Source organism: Tachypleus tridentatus, chromosome 11 (genome assembly GCF_004210375.1).
Source record: "Tachypleus tridentatus isolate NWPU-2018 chromosome 11, ASM421037v1, whole genome shotgun sequence".
Lineage (NCBI taxonomy): Eukaryota > Metazoa > Arthropoda > Merostomata > Xiphosura > Limulidae > Tachypleus > Tachypleus tridentatus.
Genome location: NC_134835.1, coordinates 24,823,240 through 24,846,172, shown reverse-complemented (window position 1 = coordinate 24,846,172; position 22,933 = coordinate 24,823,240). Strand labels below are relative to the sequence as shown.

The following is a 22,933-nucleotide window of genomic DNA, read 5'->3' as shown; positions in this document are numbered from 1 at the left end:
ATCTTTAACTTGCTAGACTTAAAAAAATTAAGAAATATAATAATATTAAACATTGAAACCTGGTGGTATGCACCATTTTCCAAATATTTTGTATGTCCCAATCTGCTTGACTGCTGGCTAATATTTTATTAGTTTGTTGTTCTCCTTGACAACCAAATGCTCGTTGAAATATAGATTTAAGTTTCCTAGTTGTTACTTAAACTAACCCAAAAAGGTAAGTACACTTTCACTTATCCTGTCTATACTTTAGAAAGCAGTATACATTAAACTACCAAATTAATGTAGATTTCCAGCACTGTTCATGAACAGTACAATAGGAACACAATTCTACTAATTTCAGTGATATCGTGAGTAACCGTACACTTACATGTGTTCATCACATTTAAATTTTCCAGAAACATGTAATAAACCTATGCATATTTTTACTACAACCTTTATTCTATTAAAACTTCTAAATCAAAAAGTGCATTTAGAAAGGAGTGCATTGTATGCAACATATTTATATGTGTACATATAGATATATACATACACACACACATTGTATGTGAGTTTTATATATAGACATACACACATACTGTATCTAGTACATATTCAAAAACACACACATACATTTTTCATTTATTTTTTTATTGTATGAGGTTTTGATATGCTATCCTTCTTTTGAGGTAATCTGTTTGTGAATATATCAACATTTGATAGCTGTCTTGCTCTCAGTACTTCAATAAGTTAAAACAACATCCTGATTATTTATTTCATAATTAATTCCAGCTGTTAAAGAATAAACTCACTTGACAGTACCACTGTAACTCAGATTTTGCCTCCTTGTTTACTGATACTTCTTTTATGTAGATCTCAACATTTAAATTATATTTTTAACTAGTTATTTACATAAACAATAATCCTTAGCAGAAGTTACCTCTGGTCTGTGAACTTTTAATTATGTGTGAACAAGAATCCTTAGCAGAAGTTACCTCTAGTCTGTAAATTAACTTCTTTTTTAATGCATTACAAGCTGCAGCATTTGTGGCAGTTCTCAATTCTTCTGCAGCTTGACGGAGAGCAGCCTGCGAGTCAGAGTCATGAGGATTACCAGCACAACCCTGTTAGAATAAATACAATACAGATCATTAAAACATCAACTGTCATCCACACGTCACAGATCAGTAAAACGTCAACTGTCATCCACACGTCACAGATCAGTAAAACATCAACTGTCATCCACACGTCACAGCTCAGTAAAACATCTACTGCCATCCACACGCCACAGATCAGTAAAACATCAACTGTCATCCACACGTCACAGATCAGTAAAACATCAACTGTCATCCACACGTCACAGATCAGTAAAACATCAACTGTCATCCACATGTCACAGATCAGTAAAACATCAACTGTCATCCACATGTCACAGCTCAGTAAAACGTCAACTGTTATCCACACGTCACAGATCAGTAAAACATCAACTGCCATCCACACGTCACAGATCAGTAAAACATCAACTGCCATCCACATGTCACAGATCAGATCAGAAGAAAATAGTTGAGGGCAATTACCTTCATATTTTTGTGGAGTTGTGTTTGTTACTTAAATTGTGCTTATAAAACCATTACATTTCATGCACAGTAACCTTATTCTGTTTAACGTTAAAGCACTTTACTGAATTACCATCAATCTACAACATTAAATATTAATTTTTATTTTCTAGTTTTTGTTCTGATCATTATTTCATAATAAGAATATTATTTATTTTAGGATTTACACCCACAGTAGCTTGTATGTAAATTTCTATTCAAAGTATCCCATGCTGTGCTTGACAAGACATTCCATGCTATGTTTGACAAGCTAGCCCATGCTATGCTTGACAAGGTAACTCATGCTCAACTTCAGAAAGTAGCCCATGCTGAGCTTAACAAAGTAACACACGTTACACTTGACAAAGTAATTTAAAGCGTAACACGAGAGAAGACATTTCACTCTGTTATTACTTTTTTAAATACTATTCAAACTTTCCTTTGTTTTAAAAAAATTATAAACTATATTGTTCAAAACTGGTTTTGTCACAAATATTTAGGCTGACATCTTACAAGTCACTTTTTACCCCAAAACTACGATTTACACGTGACACTACTACAAAAAAAAAAAGTTTAACACCTTTGCTGCTTCCACCATTCTCGTTGTTGCATCTGCCAATAACTTGGCTGCTGCTAACAGACGTCTCTGTATGTCCGAGTCTGGCTGACTTTCTGCTTCTCCCTTTATTGACTGAATAAGTTGAGCTGTTGCCTGTTATTAAAATATAAACTACTCTTAAAGTTTATGTCAAAAGACTGTTAATTTTAGGACCTATATATATAACATTGAGTCATTTTTAAATGATACAAAGAATCATAAAAGTACCTGTGAATGTGTTAAACAGTAACATCACACAAAGCTGTATTACGCAGTGCTATTTCATGGATGTTTACTGATATAACTAATTATCTGAGGCAAAAATAAATTAAAACATTACACTCTTCTGCTATATTTCAAGTTTCATTCTACATCATCCAAATGAAATTCAAATGAAAGAGAACAATTAGACATATTCATTACTGGGTTGGTTTTCAGTTCTGACAAATACCTTGACCAAAGTTAATATTAATTAGCAAAGAAACACGTGCAGTATAAAATAAAATTATATTACAAAAGTCCTGTGTACATACTGCAATGAAAATTATTATCAAACAATGGCATAGAAACACTAAAAATAATAGTACAAAATGAAATAACCAAATTATTTCAACAGTTGAAATTCAGAATATGAAATTTTGTAGGAAAAATAAATAAAGCTTTTGTTTCAATTTTCCACAAACCTCAAAAAAAGGGTAGAGATAGAGAGAGAAAGATCTTTAAAAAATGCAACTAATATTGATATTCAAAAATAGTACATAGTAAGCTGATATTTGAAACCAATGTTTTTAGTATCATAAGCTTTCACACTCACCAATTATCCATTATGGGGAAAATTTATTAACTTCTGATCAGAGCAATCTAACTACATATATCAAAACTATAAACTAACCCAGTAATGAGTATAGATAATGAAAAATACTGTCCTTACTTATAAACATTAGAACTCACTGTTTTATTAACTGGCTGTATGTTCCAATAATATCTCATAAAAATCAGCCAGCTAAAGAGATGTAGGTTACTCCTAAATTTACATACGGTACACTAATGATGCAAAATAATATTAGTAATAAAACTAGACATATCAAACATTCTAATCAATACTATTAACAAAAGTAACATCAGAAAAACAATGGAACATATAATCATTAGGAGTTTGTTTGAAATTTATTTTATATAAAACAATAAACATCAGTATCTTAAAAACACTTATATTTCTTTATTATGTTAGAAATACACTCTTCTGACATGAATCTACAAAATATGAAAGCACAGTTATTTACTAGAAGTGACTACACAAACAAAAATCATATTGGGTACTTCATGTGCAAACATTTTGAGATACTTTTCAAAACATTTTAGTTAAGCACTACAGAATAGCTAATAAAATTATTATTGGTTCTACCATATCAGTATATCAATAATGACACACCAGGATGTCAAAGCTGATACACATTACAATTTTAATTTTCAATGTTCCAGCAAACATTAAATTGACCAAAAGTTTTATAACACAAACAATATAAAAAATACACAGCTGTGGATGTTAAGATGTCATATTATAACACAAACAATGTTAAAAATACACAGCTGTGGATGTTAAGTTGTCATATTATAACACAAACTATATAAAAAATACACAGCTGTGGATGTTAAGTAGTCATATTATAACACAAACTATATAAAAATACACAGCTGTGGATGTTAAGATGTCATATTATAACACAAACAATATAAAAAATACACAGCTGTGGATGTTAAGATGTCATATTATAACACAAACAATATTAAAAATAAACAGCTGTAGATGTTAAGATGTCATATTGTGACACAAACAATATTAAAAATACACAACTGTGGATGTTAAGATGTCATATTGTAACACAAACAATATTAAAAATACACAACTGTGGATGTTAAGTTGTCATATTATAACACAAACAATATAAAAATACACAGCTGTGAATGTTAAGTTGTCATATTATAACACAAACAATATAAAAAATACACAGCTGTGGATGTTAAGTTGTCATATTATAACACAAACAATATAAAAATACACAGCTGTGGATGTTAAGATGTCATATTATAACACAAACTATATAAAAAATACACAGCTGTGGATGTTAAGTTGTCATATTATAACACAAACTATATTAAAATACACAGCTGTGGATGTTAAGATGTCATATTATAACACAAACAATATAAAAAATACACAGCTGTGGATGTTAAGATGTCATATTGTGACACAAACAATATTAAAAATACACAACTGTGGATGTTAAGATGTCATATTGTGACACAAACAATATTAAAAATACACAACTGTGGATGTTAAGATGTCATATTGTAACACAAACAATATTAAAAATACACAACTGTGGATGTTAAGTTGTCATATTATAACACAAACAATATAAAAATACACAGCTGTGAATGTTAAGTTGTCATATTATAACACAAACAATATAAAAAATACACAGCTGTGGATGTTAAGTTGTCATATTATAACACAAACAATATAAAAATACACAGCTGTGGATGTTAAGATGTCATATTATAACACAAACAATATAAAAAATACACAGCTGTGGATGTTAAGTTGTCATATTATAACACAAACAATATAAAAAATACACAGCTGTGGATGTTGTCATATTATAACACAAACAATATAAAAATACACAGCTGTGGATGTTAAGTTGTCATATTATAACACAAACAATATAAAAATACACAGCTGTGGATGTTAAAATGTCATATTATAACACAAACAATATAAAAAATACACAGCTATGGGTGTTAAGATGTCACATTTGGAAAAATACAAAAGTGAAATAAAATGTTTAGTAACCATAAAGCATATTTTTGGAACAAAAGATTTAAGTGGCACACCTTGGCAAGAACTTTAGCCTGTCGTACCATCTCATTGGCATCACCTGTGCTGCTGAAAAGTTTGTCTGTTGCATCAAGAATGGTGTCCACAGCACCTTCGTGCTCAGAAGGTTGTCCATATTTCTCTGGAAAACATCGAACATGATTCAACAAATCATTAAGAGACTGAGTAACATAGGTGGCACTGGTTCCAACTTCTTTCAGCAAGGCCTCGTCCTGAACAGCATTCTAGAATAAAGAGGGATTTGTATATTTAATTATTTGTTTTTTTACAACTGTGAATAAACAAAACATATTGGAATATGCAAAAATAAAATATTTGCAAATGATTTTAATATTTATTATAAAATAATTTAGAAACGCAATAATGTTTTATGAATATTAATTTTCTTGTAGAAATACGTAAAATGACAAACCTGACAATTTGTAACAACATTCTCTACAGATTTAGCGACTTCTTTTGCTGCCTCACCAAGTTGTTGCTGACAGGCAGGGTTGTTGATGGTTGGTGCAACTACCTAATTTTGTGAAAGATAGGCTTATTCATACATTAACAATGCAATTAAAGTAGAAAAAATGTATTTAGTGTTTTACTGATTCATTCTTTACTGCTAGCCATGTTTAATATGAAAAATAATGATTAATTTGTGGTGACTGATTTATTACCTTAGCACAAGCAACAAGCTGTGAAGTTGCTAACGCACACTGAGTTGCTGAGTTTATCACTCTGTTCTGCAAAGCTGGATCATCACACCTGCTAGCCACATTTTTAGCTTTCAAAACTAAGCCTGCTGTTGCATTGGCTACTCCTTTGGCAAGGCTCAGAAGGATGTCCTAGTGTTAGTGGAAACAAAACAATGACCTTAAACTGGTATATAAAGAAAGATAACACTATAAAACTAAACAACCTCACCATTATACTGGGGACAAGTTTCAAACCTTAAAATAAAAATTATTAACACAAATTATTTTCAACAAAAACCTTATTTCATTTTTATTTATTTACTGATGTTAAGTTTTAAAAAGTTGTGTTTTCAGATTTATGTTACTGATGGTTCGACTACCTGACTTGTACTACACAATTTTGATGCTTCAAATTGCTCATACTTGTATTGATAAAAACAATAAAAACCTTACTTATTGTCAAACATTGTGAAGTTCAAATGTAGAGAATAACAAAGATGATTCAAATATTTTTAAGTTTTCCTTATTGATTATTCTACAACAATGAAATACAACCAGGTACAATGATTTGTTGGATTAAGTCAAATAGTTTATCCATTTCTAATTGTTTTCCTTTCAATATAAGCTAAACTCTTTCATATATATATATCATACTGTCATGTGAAGCTTAATTTATATATATATTCACAAATTCATGCTACTGCATCAACACAAAAAATTTGGTTTTAATGATACCAAAAGTTACAATGATTTCCCATATGTTGGAATTTTGCTAATGAAGGAACCTCTGCAAATGCAAGTCAGTAAATGATTAAAGAGATCAACTCCATGTCAACCAGTGTTGCTATATTATAAAGAGATCAACTCCGTGATAACCAGTGCTACTATATTATAAAGAGATCGACTCCGTGTCAACCAGTGCTACTATATTATAAAAAGATCAACTCCATGTCAACCAGTGCTACTATATTATAAAGAGATCAACTCCGTGTCAACCAGTGTTGCTATATTATAAAGAGATCACCTCCGTGTCAACCAGTGTTGCTATATTATAAAGAGATCACCTCCGTGTCAACCAGTGCTGCTATATTATAAAGAGATCGACTCCGTGTCAACCAGTGTTGCTATATTATAAAGAGATCACCTCCGTGTCAACCAGTGTTGCTATATTATAAAGAGATCACCTCCGTGTCAACCAGTGTTGCTATATTATAAAGAGATCACCTCCGTGTCAACCAGTGCTGCTATATTATAAAGAGATCACCTCCGTGTCAACCAGTGCTGCTATATTATAAAGAGATCAACTCCATGTCAACCAGTGCTGCTATATTATAAAGAGATCACCTCCGTGTCAACCAGTGTTACTATATTATAAAGAGATCACCTCCGTGTCAACCAGTGTTGCTATATTATAAAGAGATCACCTCCGTGTCAACCAGTGTTGCTATATTATAAAGAGATCACCTCCGTGTCAACCAGTGCTGCTATATTATAAAGAGATCACCTCCGTGTCAACCAGTGCTACTATATTATAAAGAGATCAACTCCGTGTCAACCAGTGCTGCTATATTATAAAGAGATCAACTCCGTGTCAACCAGTGCTGCTATATTATAAAGAGATCAACTCCGTGTCAACCAGTGCTGCTATATTATAAAGAGATCAACTCCGTGTCAACCAGTGCTGCTATATTATAAAGAGATCACCTCCGTGTCAACCAGTGCTGCTATATTATAAAGAGATCAACTCCATGTCAACCAGTGCTGCTATATTATAAAGAGATCAACTCCATGTCAACCAGTGCTACTATATTATAAAGAGATCAACTCCATGTCAACCAGTGCTACTATATTATAAAGAGATCAACTCCGTGTCAACCAGTGCTACTATATTATAAAGAGATCAACTCCGTGTCAACCAGTGCTGCTATATTATAAAGAGATCAACTCCATGTCAACCAGTGCTGCTATATTATAAAGAGATCAACTCCGTGTCAACCAGTGCTGCTATATTATAAAGAGATCAACTCCGTGTCAACCAGTGCTGCTATATTATAAAGAGATCACCTCCGTGTCAACCAGTGCTGCTATATTATAAAGAGATCACCTCCGTGTCAACCAGTGCTACTATATTATAAAGAGATCACCTCCGTGTCAACCAGTGCTACTATATTATAAAGAGATCAACTCCGTGTCGACCAGTGCTACTATATTATAAAGAGATCAATTTCATGTCAACCAGTGCTGTATTATTCTTCTAACAATATACTTTTTAAGATACTTTACAAGAACTTGTTCTTTTGTTACAAGATACAACTTTTACCATAAAGATGAATATTTTTTAAAACCGGTACAATATTCTCTGTGTTCTTGAGAATGATTTTGATTGAAATGTTGTACCTGTTTCACAGAATATTTTTCTTCATTGTAAAAGATGTAACTCCTAGTTAAAAATGCTTATATATTCAGTTAATAACTTCAAAAGGAAGCTATTAAACATTTGTTGTTTTTAAGGGAAAGCTTCACAATGGGTTATCTGTGCTGTACCCTCTGCAGGGATTTAAATCCCAACTTTAGTATCCTAAGCCCTTAACCTTACTACAGAGCAACAAACAAGTCATCTGTAAAGTACAATTTATTCAAGATGTGATAAAACTACAATTTGGTTCAAAATATACACTTTATTTCAGTTTATCATATTTAAAATGTGTAGTTGGACAAAATGTCTTTTTTATTCCATTACAAAGTTTTTAGTTTACAAAATCCGATGGATTTTTTCCTCGTTACACACTGTGAAGCATGAGTTTCTACCTGTGTATCCTTGTCAACAGAATCTTCTTCACCAATTGTATACAGAACACCGTGACTCGCCTCTCCTACACGAGTAGCAGCTTGAAGTAGGTTCTGACGGGGCTATAGTTAATTAATTCCAGGAGTAAATACCATAATTAATTCTGAGTTATATAAACTATATTCTATACTTCTATATAAAGTATATTTTTGTTACTTAATATCAATAAGTATGTTCTGTTTACTACTCAAACTTCTGTATCAAATAAATCATCTTCAACACTAATACAGATGAACTGGGCAGGAACTTCCTCCTACAGAGCAACACCAAGGAAAAGTCTTGGAGGTTTAATCTACGAAAGCAGTTCAGGTAGAAAAAACATTTAGAAAGACTTCTATTGTTCATCTTCAGGAGTTTATATTGTATTTACGAGGGCTGAATTGGATGTAACATGGCAGGTAGAAAAGTGATGGTTTGACCAATGGTAGCTACTGACTACTGATTTCAAGGATTGAGTCTGTTTAATTATTGTTTTATCATCTAGTGCAGAAGAATCCACTAATTTTTCAAGTTTTCAAGAATTTATCTGTGTTACTTTGCCTGTAACTGTCCCATTCTATTTTATGTAGAGTCAACATGGTGTGTTCTGTTAGGACAGAAATTTCTGTTTTCATCAGGCTTGTGCAGTCTTTATGTTTTTTATTTCTTACTCAAAGTGTCTTCCAGTTTCTCCAACATTTATGCAGCATGCATAGCGTTTCATAAATGATGCTTTTGGTTTGTTTGTTATCAGATCTGAGTGTTCTGTAACATTTCCTCAATGTTGAATTGTCAGATTTCAGTGTTCTGTAACATATCCTCAATGTTGAATTGTCAGATCTACGTGTTCTGTAACATTTCCTCAATGTTGAATTTTTTGGATAGTCATTTTCCTTTTATAGTGAGGTTTTGCAAAAACAAGAAGTAAAAAATATTGGACTTGTTTTCCTCATCTATTTGATCACTTTATGTTCTTCAAGCTTTTGGTAAAAAAACAAAATGGGTGCCCCTCTAGTTTCATCACCAACAGATGACCTGATAATTAAAGACTGAAGACTTTTGATACAATGTCTTTTCCAGCTGAACTGTTTTTGTAAATAAGACCTGTAAGTCTTTCTTCTCATGTGTCACTCTGAACAAGCCAGTTACTGCCTGTGTCAACTTTATTCATCACAAAGACTGTCTAAAACATCCATAACAGAACATTCATCTGGATATTTAATAATAACCAAGAAAAACGAACGGTCAGTTTCCAGTGACATAGAGGTTATAAAACCATAAATGTGAATACTTGCTCTACAACTTAATTGAACAATTATGTTCTTTTATCTTGTCTAACCTTACAAATAAAAATCTTTCAATCAGGTCAAGAACTGATCCTAACAAATCCAAAATTTTTCTTTGTGATTAACAGCAACAAAAGCTGTATGGAAAGAGTAAAACTGATATTAACCATTTATTTGTATTAAGTATAATAAGAATTTAACTCTTTTGTACAAGAAAACATGTAGAAAATAAAGCATATATTCAGTCATTCAGTTAGCAATTCTGATATCTGTCTGGTTACCTGTAAACAACACATCTACCATACCTCTTTACTATCAGGCTCAGCAGCTTTTAGAAAATCATAAAAAGCCAGACAAAGGTTCCGTGCAGCATCTAGTAAGTTATCTCCTTGACTTTCCTCCATCAGTGCAGCCATAACTTTTACATCTTTTGACATTTCTGGTAGATTAGTGGTACTGAAATAACAAATCAATCACTATACACAACTTGTAACTAAGCAACTTGAGAAAATGTTACTAATGCATCCAAAAAAACCAAATGTTTTGTACCATTCCCACACCCTGCCTTACTATAAAGAATTATTAAACAACTAAAACTATTAGTACTACAACACAGTATCCAGAACAAATCATCATTTAAGCCTAGTGGTTACACTTAGCCTCTGACAGAGGTGGAACTCCTTCTTGTAAATCCATTTTGACATTCCAATCAGTTGGTTGATTGTTTTGCATTTATTGGCACAAAGCAAATGTAACAACGACACAACAGTAAAATGTGGGCTATAGTGATTTGAGTGTCACACAAACCACACGCTGATGCATCAGTCCCAAATAAAAGAAAATGATGGGTTGAAAAACCGTCACCAATGAGTAGCCTAGCCAGGACAACGTCCCCCTTCTGATCCTTATGGAAGCAAGACAGCCAAAGAGGAACAGAAGGTTTGATTTAGTACAGCTTGTTCTCATGTTGCTCACTGACAAGGTAGTCCATGTATAAAATAGGCATAGCAGTGATAGCACCACAGCAGACAGAGTTAGATGTGGTGTTGGCAATCTTGTTCTCACAAAAACCAACTTGAGTCAGTATCCAGAAGAACTGGATAGAAACAGATGATAAAGAAAAATGGGCCAATAGAGAGCTAAACGAATCAATATAAATAGTACAATTCGTGTACTGCATAGCTTTTATGTGATACAGGGCAAGAGAAATAGTACAGATCAGCAGTGAACATGAAACCACAACAAACTATGGCAGAGCCCACAGAGTCGCCTGATTTCGATTCATCCATATAAATGGGAATAGAAAGATAATTCGAAAGATGTTCGGCAAATAGAAGCCTGTACTTCCGATTAGGAGTATCAATCCGCCTTCTTCAGATTACTCAAAGAAAGGTCATATTTGGGGATGGTAATAAGTCATGCTGAGATGAGTTGATCAGTGGAGACAGCAACATAACCTAAGGACAGAGCTAATTCAGCCAACTGCACATGAATAAGAATGCCAAAATGAAGCATGGCAGACCATGTATTCTGAAAAAGCATGGCAGACTGAGCAAGGACAACACAACCCCAGCTGTGGTAAGGATTAAAGTTTTACAACATACAGTAAAGACAGTTGAAACAGCAGAGGTGAAGAGGAGGAAGACAGTTGAAACAGCAGAGGTGAAGAGGAGGTTCATAAAACTCAGTGTACAAACTCTGGACTGGAGAAATGTGGAAAGCCCACATCTAGAGAAGAAGCCCCTGGTGGTAAACAGGGTCTAACATCTTCAAGGTCTAGGTTCTGGCAGAGTCATAGACTAGAGACCCACAGTCCAGTTTTGATCAATTAAGGGCATGATAGATTTTTAGCATAAAACATCAATCCACTCCCCAAGAGGTGGAAGAGAGGACATGTAGGATGTTCAGTGTCCTTGTACTTGTCATGTTGCTGCTTGATGTGCAGAATAAAGGTCAACTTATGGTCAAAGATAAGTTCTAAGAACTTTTTCTCAGGGTCCACAGGAAGCACAACTTCTCCGAGACAAAGCTTGGGATCTGGGTGAATACCCCATTGATGGTATTAGTGTATGCAAATGGATTTAGAGGGAGAAAAGGTAAAACCTTTTGCTGTGATCCACTTCAGTAATGCTTAAGGGCAGTCTGTAGCTCAGTAAAATTCCTGCTTCATGGCTGACATGAGATGTGAAAATTGTCAACATAAAAACTGTTTGCAATTGTAGGGGAGAGCTGTCCACTGATGGTATTAATCTTTATAATGAAAAGTGTTACACTCAAGACACAGCCCTGAGGGACTCCAAGTTCCTGAGAGAAAGAATAGGAAAGTATCGAACCCACACAGACTTGGAATTGCCAATCCATTAAAAAATGTTTAATAAAAATGGGCAAATGGCCATACAACCTGAATGAGTGGTGGTCTTGCAGGATACCATACACCTCCATGTAGTATCATAAGCTTTCTCAAGGTAAAAAATACAGAAACAAGATGTTGTTACTTGAGAAAGGCTTCCCTGATTGATGTTTCAAGTTGAATCAAGCAGTCCACTGTGGAGTTCTGTCATTGGAACCAACACTGGGTGGGCAAGAGGTTGGTTGGTTGGTTTGAGGAACCAAACAAGATGAGCATCAACCATCATCTCTAAGACCTTACAGAGACAGCTCATCAAAGAAATTAAACAATAGTTTGAAGAAATCCTGGGATACTTCCCAGGCTAGAAAATGGGAGGACAATAGCATGTCACCATGCATCAGGAAAAGCATTCTCCTGCCATATCCAGTCGAAAACCAAGAGAATAGCAAGAGAGGCAGAATAGAGTTGGTGCAGCATCTCATAGTGAATATCATCAGGTCCAACTGATGTACTGCCAGGCTGATGAGAAAGCTTGAGTACCACCAGCATAAAGGGGTGATTATAGTCATAGAGACAATCAGTCCAAAAGGAAAGAGGTGATTGTGGAAAGTGGGGGATAAAGCCAAAGTGCTAGATGTACAAGGAAAGCTCTTGCTGAGAGTATCAAGAAATGCTTTTGGCATCAGCAACTTTCTGGTCATCGGAGATCAAAAGGGAAGCAGAAGTATAATGACCACTAATCTTGTCCCACATGTCTTTGGAAATGGTAGTAGAGAAGATACTAATTGTGAACTTAATCTAAGATTCTTTCTGGTTATAATGTGTTACCTGTCAAGCATCTGCATAAGCCCACTGGAGAGCGATGTGATTTGAAAGTGTGGGATACCTACAAAAGATATTCCATGCCTGTGTTTGAGCCTTCCGTGCCATGTGGCAGGTATAATTTCATGATGGAAAAAGATAACATGGAAAACGTGTAGAGGGTTTAGGAATAGATTGAGCAACTGATTGGACAATACAGTCAGTTACTGCTGTCACGCAACTGTATATTGATAGCTTACAGACTAGGATCAAATTCTGAGAAAGCAGTGAAAGAAAGCCAACTGGGTTGATCCAGCTTCTGCCATGCTATGTGGGTCGGGTGGCATCAAAATCTACAGAAAAATCGCCCATACTGGACTACACATTCCCTGGGACTCAGCACGTGAAACAAAACTCTCAACATATTAAGAAACCAAATAAACACAACCACAAAACTATGCTCACCTGATAAAATTAATGATCAAATTAACAAAATAAAACAACACTTCATCAACATCAACAAATTACTTCCAAAAACCATTGCAGCAAATTAAATGCATACACCTAGACTAACAACAAACAAACAATAAATTCCAAGATACAACAAACTACAGAACATTATACTGCTGTGTAACATATGTTCATGACATCAGTGAACAAATAACCAACATTTGGAAAAAAACTTATAACAAAACACAACATTCCAGTAAACACCAAATATATTCAAAAACCAGGTACAGAACTAAAGTCTATACTATGAAAAAACTATACTGACAAACACATCACCAACATTATTTATAAAACGCATTGCAACAACTGCCATGACATTTATATTAGAGAAACAACCAGCAAAATGGAAACCAGAATTAAAGAATGCAAAAAAACATCTTCACACATTTTTGAATACTGCAAATCAAATAAACACTACATAACCAGAGAAAACATCCAGATATTAAGTAGGGTAACAAATATAAACAAACATAAAATCAAAAAAGCCCTACTTATACAGCAACTAAAACCAAAATTAAACCAATATAAAGGAACACCTTTATACCTATACTAATTAATAACCTAACTGCAACGCCCCCTACAATCCCATAGCCATTTACACTCTTGTTCTTAAGATGTGCCTGATAAAGGTCAGTTGCAAACTCTCTTTGTTAGTTTAAAGATGACTTGAGAAAGTTGAAATGTTATTCTGTGTTTTAATTAAAGTTTTAATACCAATACCAGCTGTCTTGAGAATACATTTTTACTTCAAGTGGGTTTCTCACCATCACATGGGTGGATATTTATATCCCTCAAGAGATAAACTGAAAATACAGAACCTACTCTGGCAGGTTCCTTCACCATGTAGAGAAAACCACACCAAGGGGCATTCCAATCAGAGGACCAGGAATTGTAACATATTGAATCCTTAGGCAGTGAAATATTGTGACAGATCACTCTGGCCAAACTTACCTCTGCTTAAACCCCTACAGAAAAGATAATATTAAGTGTGTTATCACATATGTTGAAGACTGTCATTCTAGCATGGATCAAACACACACCCACCAAAGCTAATGACTTTGTTTTTGAAAATGGTCTCAGGCTGGGTAATGTATTTTGGAAGACAGACCTTTTAACATCAACAAACTGTTTACCTCTGATGAAGAGAGGTCCACCTTTCATAAATGCTTTGGTTGAAACGTTGTGTTAAATATATTTTGGAATCTATGTGGTTTGCTAACATTGTCACAATATATAAAACAAGTTTCACAAATACCATTCTGTAACATTTTCTTACACAATGTCAAGAAAACTTCCAATTACAAACTGTATCATTTATAATGAATAAATTGGCAAAGGACAACCTGAGTCAGAATGGAAGGATGGCTTCTATATAAACTCAGTCAAAATAAAATTTCTTCTTACTATTAATTTTACCTGAATCAATACAAATAAAAATGATGTTATATGGCCAAACCCTGACATTTATTTTAAGGTACTTAAGACATCAGAGTAAATTCCTGCACAATGCTAAGTCATTTCTACCTCAGTTTGAGAGATAATAAGATGATTGTTCTAAATGGACAAAGAAAAATTCTTACATGATATTTATAGCTGTACCAACACCTGCATGATCAACATCCTCTGGTGAGCCTAGAAATAAACCAATGACTTCAGTTCAAAACTGTATTAAGTCTACTATAAAGTAAATAAAGAACCGTTTTATGAAATCTATTTAAAAATAAAAATCCCTGAAACAACTGTGTAAGTAATTTTGTTTTACACAATCCTTGTTTTAAGCCTCACTTTACAGATCATTTTCTTTCAATGAAAGAAGAATTACAATCAAGTCTTCCATAAAACAGAAATAATAAAGAACCCACATTACAGAGACAGCTAATGAAAAGAACTGGAATCATAAATAACTTAACATTGACACACACAATTTGTGTGTCAATAATTTCTATGTTATTTGAAATTAAAATTCCATGGTTAATTAAGAGGAACTGAACTCTTTCCATAAAACCATCAAAATACATTTATTCAATATTTTTCAAGTTAATATATCTGGCTTATGAAAACTGTGCAACCAGTCAGTGAGAAAAATTTTAAATATTAAAAAACAAAAACAAATAAACAAGACATTCCTTGTACTTATTTTATCAAAACAATATTATGAGCTGTGAAGACTGAAAACAGATAAGTTATATGGCTAATTTAAAACCAATTTCCAGTCAGATCACTTTTCATTTCAGCACAATGCTGAATCTCTAGTAGCATTTTAGTATCAAATCTATTTCAACTCACCAGAGGTCAGAGTGATAACCTGTGCAGTGGCAGCATTCATTGCTCCAAGGTGAGAAGATACACTTTGCTTCTTGACATCAAAGGTATTCTGTATCCACTGCAGTGAAGCAGGATCTGTTCCCAACTCGGGGAGATCTGCTTTAGACTGCAGTTCTTTCTGAGCCAAGTCCACGCGCGCTCGTCCTGCATCAATTGAACTCAACAGAGCTCGCTGGGGTTCTGTCAATGTGCTATGTACCTTTGGATGTTGAGGCTAATAACAGAATAGAATATATTAAACCTCTCACTTCAAGTTCAGTCAATTCAACTGAAATAATGACCTTTAAACTTTCTACACTATAACTTCTAATATGTTTTGTGTATCTTAACAAAATTTTACAAGCTTTCATTAAAAAGCATTAACAGTCATTTGTACTCCAAATATCAAGACTGCCAATGGAGTATTTTCACCAAAATATCCACCAGATAAATATGAAGTCAAAGTGTTGACTGCTCCAAGCATTAAGTGATTTTCATGTTAATTTAAGATACTTTTCTTGATCTGATGATTCTCAAATTTCATTTGTGTAATTCTAAAACCTCTTAAATAAATTTTAAATCTTTTTTTTTCAGTAAATCTTTATATTTTATGTGTTATTTTATCTACCTTAACTGTATACAAGATGGGTCAATCTGACCTACCTCATAACCACCCTAAAACAATATGAAAATACATTTGTTTATGTTAAATAGCTTTAAATTAGTAACAGTTTTCATCTTTTTCTATTTAAATTTTATTGTTTTATTGCCCTTTGAACTGTGTGTCTAGCTGATATTCCCACCATACAAATTATAAATAACTTTGAAAATTTGCAGCTCACATTATCCTATCAAATTACATTTATGGGCTACTGGTATGTTAGTTGTGAGTGCACTTTGTAAAAAAAAAAAAATTATTATGTTATTAATTATTTTACTTAATTTAACATTAACTGATCTAAAGAGCTTTCTGCTTTCATGTCTTAGTTACTTTTATAATGAATAAACAATATTAAAAAACTCATAACTACCATAAAAATTACAAAATAAGTCTAAATTCCCCACTATTTCCAAAAAGAACTTAAAATTGTTACACAAAATTACATTTATCCTAAATAACTTTAATCTTATAACAGTATACATATATTTCTACCTAAATTATATTATTTTATTGCTCTTTGAACTGTGTTTAACTAATAATTCAGCTACAAATTGTAAATCACTTGGCAAATGTGTAGCTCATGTTACTCTAAAGAATAATATAATCTACAGGTTATTCACAAGTTGCTTATGAGCATATCTTAGAGAAATTATAATTTTTCTTTATTTTATGTAAACTAACTTAAAATAAAAAGTCTAATTTTTACATTTCATTTATCTTTACAATAATAATTAAATACTAAATTTGAAAAGCAAGGAATATAATACTTACCTGGGTTTTCTTTTCTTTTACTGTTGATGAAAATTAACCCTATTTTTTTAATACCAATGGTATTACTGCACTAATTTTTTATTTAATTAAATAATGCACCAAGGATCACAAGATAATAGCACATAAAAAGTAGACAACGTACAGTAACTATTACAGCCTTTTTGGCTTTCTAACTATGTGACAAAAAAACATTTAAAATTAAGCTAAGCTCATTGATACCTATAGGAATAATGTTTGAACTAGAAGCAAAACTATTCTCTTTACAGAAAACTATGTAATGCAACATGCCATTTGAAAGATTAAAACTTTAGCTTTATTTATTGTTTATAAACCATATAGTACTAAAATGTCAGAAAGAAATTTTGGCAGCTTTGAAAGAGAGGATGCAATAAACTGTCATAGCAAGAGGGGTCCGAGTTTTGAGTTTATGGCTCTGTAACTAAACAAGATTGAAAGCTATAAAAGTTACACTTTATCTGGACAATGACAACATTATAATGAATAATTTACATTCAACAAACCTTGTACTTCTTGGAGGGGTGGTAAATAAATTAGATTAATTAGATAAATTAATTAATAAATTAATGAGATGAATTGGATAAATTAGAAAAGAGGGGATACATAGCGTGTAACTGTCATACCAGGGAAAATCGAGGATGTTTTGAAATATCGTATTATAAAAATAAATCTCTAAATGTTACATAAAACTTGGTTTACATCTATATCACAATAATAAAGTAATTAAATTTGGAATGTAACTCCTGATAACATGCACAGAAAAGGTGTTAAAACTCATCTGAAGATTATAAATATTTTAAAAATTCATTCCATTGCAGAACAGTTTCAAAGAATTTTAATCCATTAAAATAAGACTGACACACTAATAACACACTGTGTTTTTCATACACAGACAGGTATTGAAACTTTGATTTAGGCTTTTATCAAAATATTCAGATATTATTTTTCAAACTCAAAATTTTCAACTGTAAAGAAATGTAACTGTTTCAGTATTCAGATGGTTTACAAAAAATATTAATTTCTTTTTAATAAAAACGTTTTTCCCATATCATTCTCTGGAAAGAACAAAGTTATTCAAGAATTACACTTCACTGTCAGTGAAACGTGTAATTACACAGTGATATGTTTCTCTTGAGCTTTTGACAATAAACAGACACTTTGTTTAATATATATTGCATATGTTTGTTCAATCATCTCTATGTGAAATACTCACTGTGGTAGGAATGTGACCACTATGAGCTTGCCCCTTTATTTCTCCATACAGAGCTCCTTGCATGTGACCTGTGCTGTAGTTCTGAGAACCTAGAAATATTTAAGAATAGTGAATACTACCTCTAATCAGTGTCAAACTTATCTACATCCAAGACATACATGTATATGAAATACATAGTTCTATCTCTAATCAGTGTCAAACTTATCTACATCCAAGACATACATGTATATGAAATACATAGTTCTATCTCTAATCAGTGTCAAACTTATCTACATCCAAGACATACATGTATATGAAATACATAGTTCTATCTCTAATCAGTGTCAAATTTATCTACATCCAAAACATACATGTATATGAAATACATAGTTCTATCTCTAATCAGTGTCAAACTTATCTACATCCAAGACATACATGTATATGAAATACATAGTTCTATCTCTAATCAGTGTCAAACTTATCTACATCCAAGACATACATGTATATGAAATACATAGTTCTATCTCTAATCAGTGTCAAACTTATCTACATCCAAGACATACATGTATATGAAATACATAGTTCTATCTCTAATCAGTGTCAAATTTATCTACATCCAAGACATACATGTATATGAAATACATAGTTCTATCTCTAATCAGTGTCAAATTTATCTACATCCAAGACATACATGTATATGAAATACATAGTTCTATCTCTAATCAGTGTCAAACTTATCTACATCCAAGACATACATGTATATGAAATACATAGTTCTATCTCTAATCAGTGTCAAACTTATCTACATCCAAGACATACATGTATATGAAATACATAGTTCTATCTCTAATCAGTGTCAAACTTATCTACATCCAAGACATACATGTATATGAAATACATAGTTCTATCTCTAATCAGTGTCAAACTTATCTACATCCAAGACATACATGTATATGAAATACATAGTTCTATCTCTAATCAGTGTCAAATTTATCTACATCCAAAACATACATGTATATGAAATACATAGTTCTATCTCTAATCAGTGTCAAACTTATCTACATCCAAGACATATATGTATATGAAATACATAGTTCTATCTCTAATCAGTGTCAAATTTATCTACATCCAAGACATACATGTACATGAAATACATAGTTCTATCTCTAATCAGTGTAAAATTTATCTACATCCAAAACATACATGTAAAGGAAATACATAGTTCTATCTCTAATCAGTGTCAAATTTATCTACATCCAAAACATACATGTATATGAAATACATAGTTCTATCTCTAATCAGTGTCAAATTTATCTACATCCAAGACATACATGTAAATGAAATACATAGTTCTATCTCTAATCAGTGTCAAATTTATCTACATCCAAGACATACATGTATATGAAATACATAGTTCTATCTCTAATCAGTGTCAAATTTATCTACATCCAAGACATACATGTATATGAAATACATAGTTCTATCTCTAATCAGTGTCAAACTTATCTACATCCAAGACATACATGTATATGAAATACATAGTTCTATCTCTAATCAGTGTCAAACTTATCTACATCCAAGACATACATGTATATGAAATACATAGTTCTATCTCTAATCAGTGTAAAATGTATCTACATCCAAAACATACATGTATATGAAATACATAGTTCTATCTCTAATCAGTGTCAAATTTATCTACATCCAAAACATACACGTAAATGAAATACATAGTTCTATCTCTAATCAGTGTCAAACTTATCTACATCCAAGACATACATGTATATGAAATACATAGTTCTATCTCTAATCAGTGTCAAACTTATCTACATCCAAGACATACATGTATATGAAATACATAGTTCTATCTCTAATCAGTGTAAAATTTATCTACATCCAAGACATACATGTATATGAAATACATAGTTCTATCTCTAATCAGTGTAAAATTTATCTACATCCAAAACATACATGTAAATGAAATACATAGTTCTATCTCTAATCAGTGTAAAATTTATCTACATCCAAAACATACATGTATATGAAATACATAGTTCTATCTCTAATCAGTGTAAAATTTATCTACATCCAAAACATACATGTAAATGAAATACATAGTTCTATCTCTAATCAGTGTAAAATTTATCTACATCCAAAACATACATGTATATGAAATACATAGTTCTATCTCTAATCAGTGTAAAATTTATCTACATCCAAGACATACATGTATATGAAATACATCGTTCTATCTCTAATCAGTGTCAAATTTATCTACATCCAAAACATACATGTAAATGAAATACATAGTTCTATCTCTAATCAGTGTCAAATTTATCTACATCCAAGACATACATGTAAATGAAATACATAGTTCTATCTCTAATCAGTGTCAAATTTATCTACATCCAAGACATACATGTATATGAAATACATAGTTCTATCTCTAATCAGTGTCAAACTTATCTACATCCAAGACATACATGTATATGAAATACATAGTTCTATCACTAATCAGTGTCAAACTAATCTACATCCAAGACATACATGTATATGAAATACATAGTTCTATCTCTAATCAGTGTCAAACTTATCTACATCCAAGACATACATGTATCTGAAATACATAGTTCTATCTCTAATCAGTGTCAAATTTATCTACATCCAAGACATACATGTATATGAAATACATAGTTCTATCTCTAATCAGTGTCAAACTTATCTACATCCAAGACATACATGTATATGAAATACATAGTTCTATCTCTAATCAGTGTAAAATTTATCTACATCCAAAACATACATGTATATGAAATACATAGTTCTATCTCTAATCAGTGTCAAATTTATCTACATCCAAAACATACATGTATATGAAATACATAGTTCTATCTCTAATCAGTGTCAAACTTATCTACATCCAAGACATACATGTATATGAAATACATAGTTCTATCTCTAATCAGTGTCAAACTTATCTACATCCAAGACATACATGTATATGAAATACATAGTTCTATCTCTAATCAGTGTCAAATTTATCTACATCCAAAACATACATGTATATGAAATACATAGTTCTATCTCTAATCAGTGTCAAACTTATCTACATCCAAGACATACATGTATATGAAATACATAGTTCTATCTCTAATCAGTGTAAAATTTATCTACATCCAAAACATACATGTATATGAAATACATAGTTCTATCTCTAATCAGTGTCAAATTTATCTACATCCAAGACATACATGTAAATGAAATACATAGTTCTATCTCTAATCAGTGTCAAATTTATCTACATCCAAAACATACACGTAAATGAAATACATAGTTCTATCTCTAATCAGTGTAAAATTTATCTAAATCCAAAACATACATGTATATGAAATACATAGTTCTATCTCTAATCAGTGTAAAATTTATCTACATCCAAGACATACATGTATATGAAATACATAGTTCTATCTCTAATCAGTGTAAAATTTATCTACATCCAAAACATACATGTAAATGAAATACATAGTTCTATCTCTAATCAGTGTAAAATTTATCTACATCCAAAACATACATGTATATGAAATACATAGTTCTATCTCTAATCAGTGTCAAATTTATCTACATCCAAAACATACATGTAAATGAAATACATAGTTCTATCTCTAATCAGTGTCAAATTTATCTACATCCAAGACATACATGTATATGAAATACATAGTTCTATCTCTAATCAGTGTCAAATTTATCTACATCCAAGACATACATGTATATGAAATACATAGTTCTATCTCTAATCAGTGTCAAACTTATCTACATCCAAGACATACATGTATATGAAATACATAGTTCTATCTCTAATCAGTGTCAAATTTATCTACATCCAAAACATACATGTATATGAAATACATAGTTCTATCTCTAATCAGTGTCAAACTTATCTACATCCAAGACATACATGTATATCAAATACATAGTTCTATCTCTAATCAGTGTCAAATTTATCTACATCCAAAACATACATGTATATGAAATACATAGTTCTATCTCTAATCAGTGTCAAACTTATCTACATCCAAGACATACATGTATATGAAATACATAGTTCTATCTCTAATCAGTGTCAAATTTATCTACATCCAAGACATACATGTATATGAAATACATAGTTCTATTTCTAATCAGTGTCAAACTTATCTACATCCAAGACATACATGTATATGAAATACATAGTTCTATCTCTAATCAGTGTCAAACTTATCTACATCCAAGACATACATGTATATGAAATACATAGTTCAATCTCTAATCAGTGTCAAATTTATCTACATCCAAAACATACATGTATATGAAATACATAGTTCTATCTCTAATCAGTGTCAAACTTATCTACATCCAAGACATACATGTATATGAAATACATAGTTCTATCTCTAATCAGTGTAAAATTTATCTACATCCAAAA

The 22,933-nt window shown here is 32.0% G+C and overlaps 1 protein-coding gene across 1 annotated transcript in view; it reads right to left on the bottom strand.

Annotated features, from left to right (window-relative positions):
* Positions 1 to 2,127: 2,127 nt before the first annotated feature.
* LOC143231323 (talin-2-like) overlaps positions 2,128 to 22,933 on the bottom strand; it is a 79,232-nt gene continuing 58,426 nt past the window's right edge. The window contains exons 16-24 of the mRNA XM_076465872.1: positions 18,493 to 18,581; positions 15,812 to 16,064; positions 15,106 to 15,157; positions 10,170 to 10,320; positions 8,560 to 8,661; positions 5,734 to 5,901; positions 5,484 to 5,585; positions 5,068 to 5,295; positions 2,128 to 2,283 (exon numbers count right to left, since the gene is read on the bottom strand). Coding sequence (XP_076321987.1) covers positions 2,128 to 2,283; positions 5,068 to 5,295; positions 5,484 to 5,585; positions 5,734 to 5,901; positions 8,560 to 8,661; positions 10,170 to 10,320; positions 15,106 to 15,157; positions 15,812 to 16,064; positions 18,493 to 18,581 — 1,301 coding nt within the window. The remainder of the gene's footprint in view (positions 2,284 to 5,067; positions 5,296 to 5,483; positions 5,586 to 5,733; positions 5,902 to 8,559; positions 8,662 to 10,169; positions 10,321 to 15,105; positions 15,158 to 15,811; positions 16,065 to 18,492; positions 18,582 to 22,933) is intronic.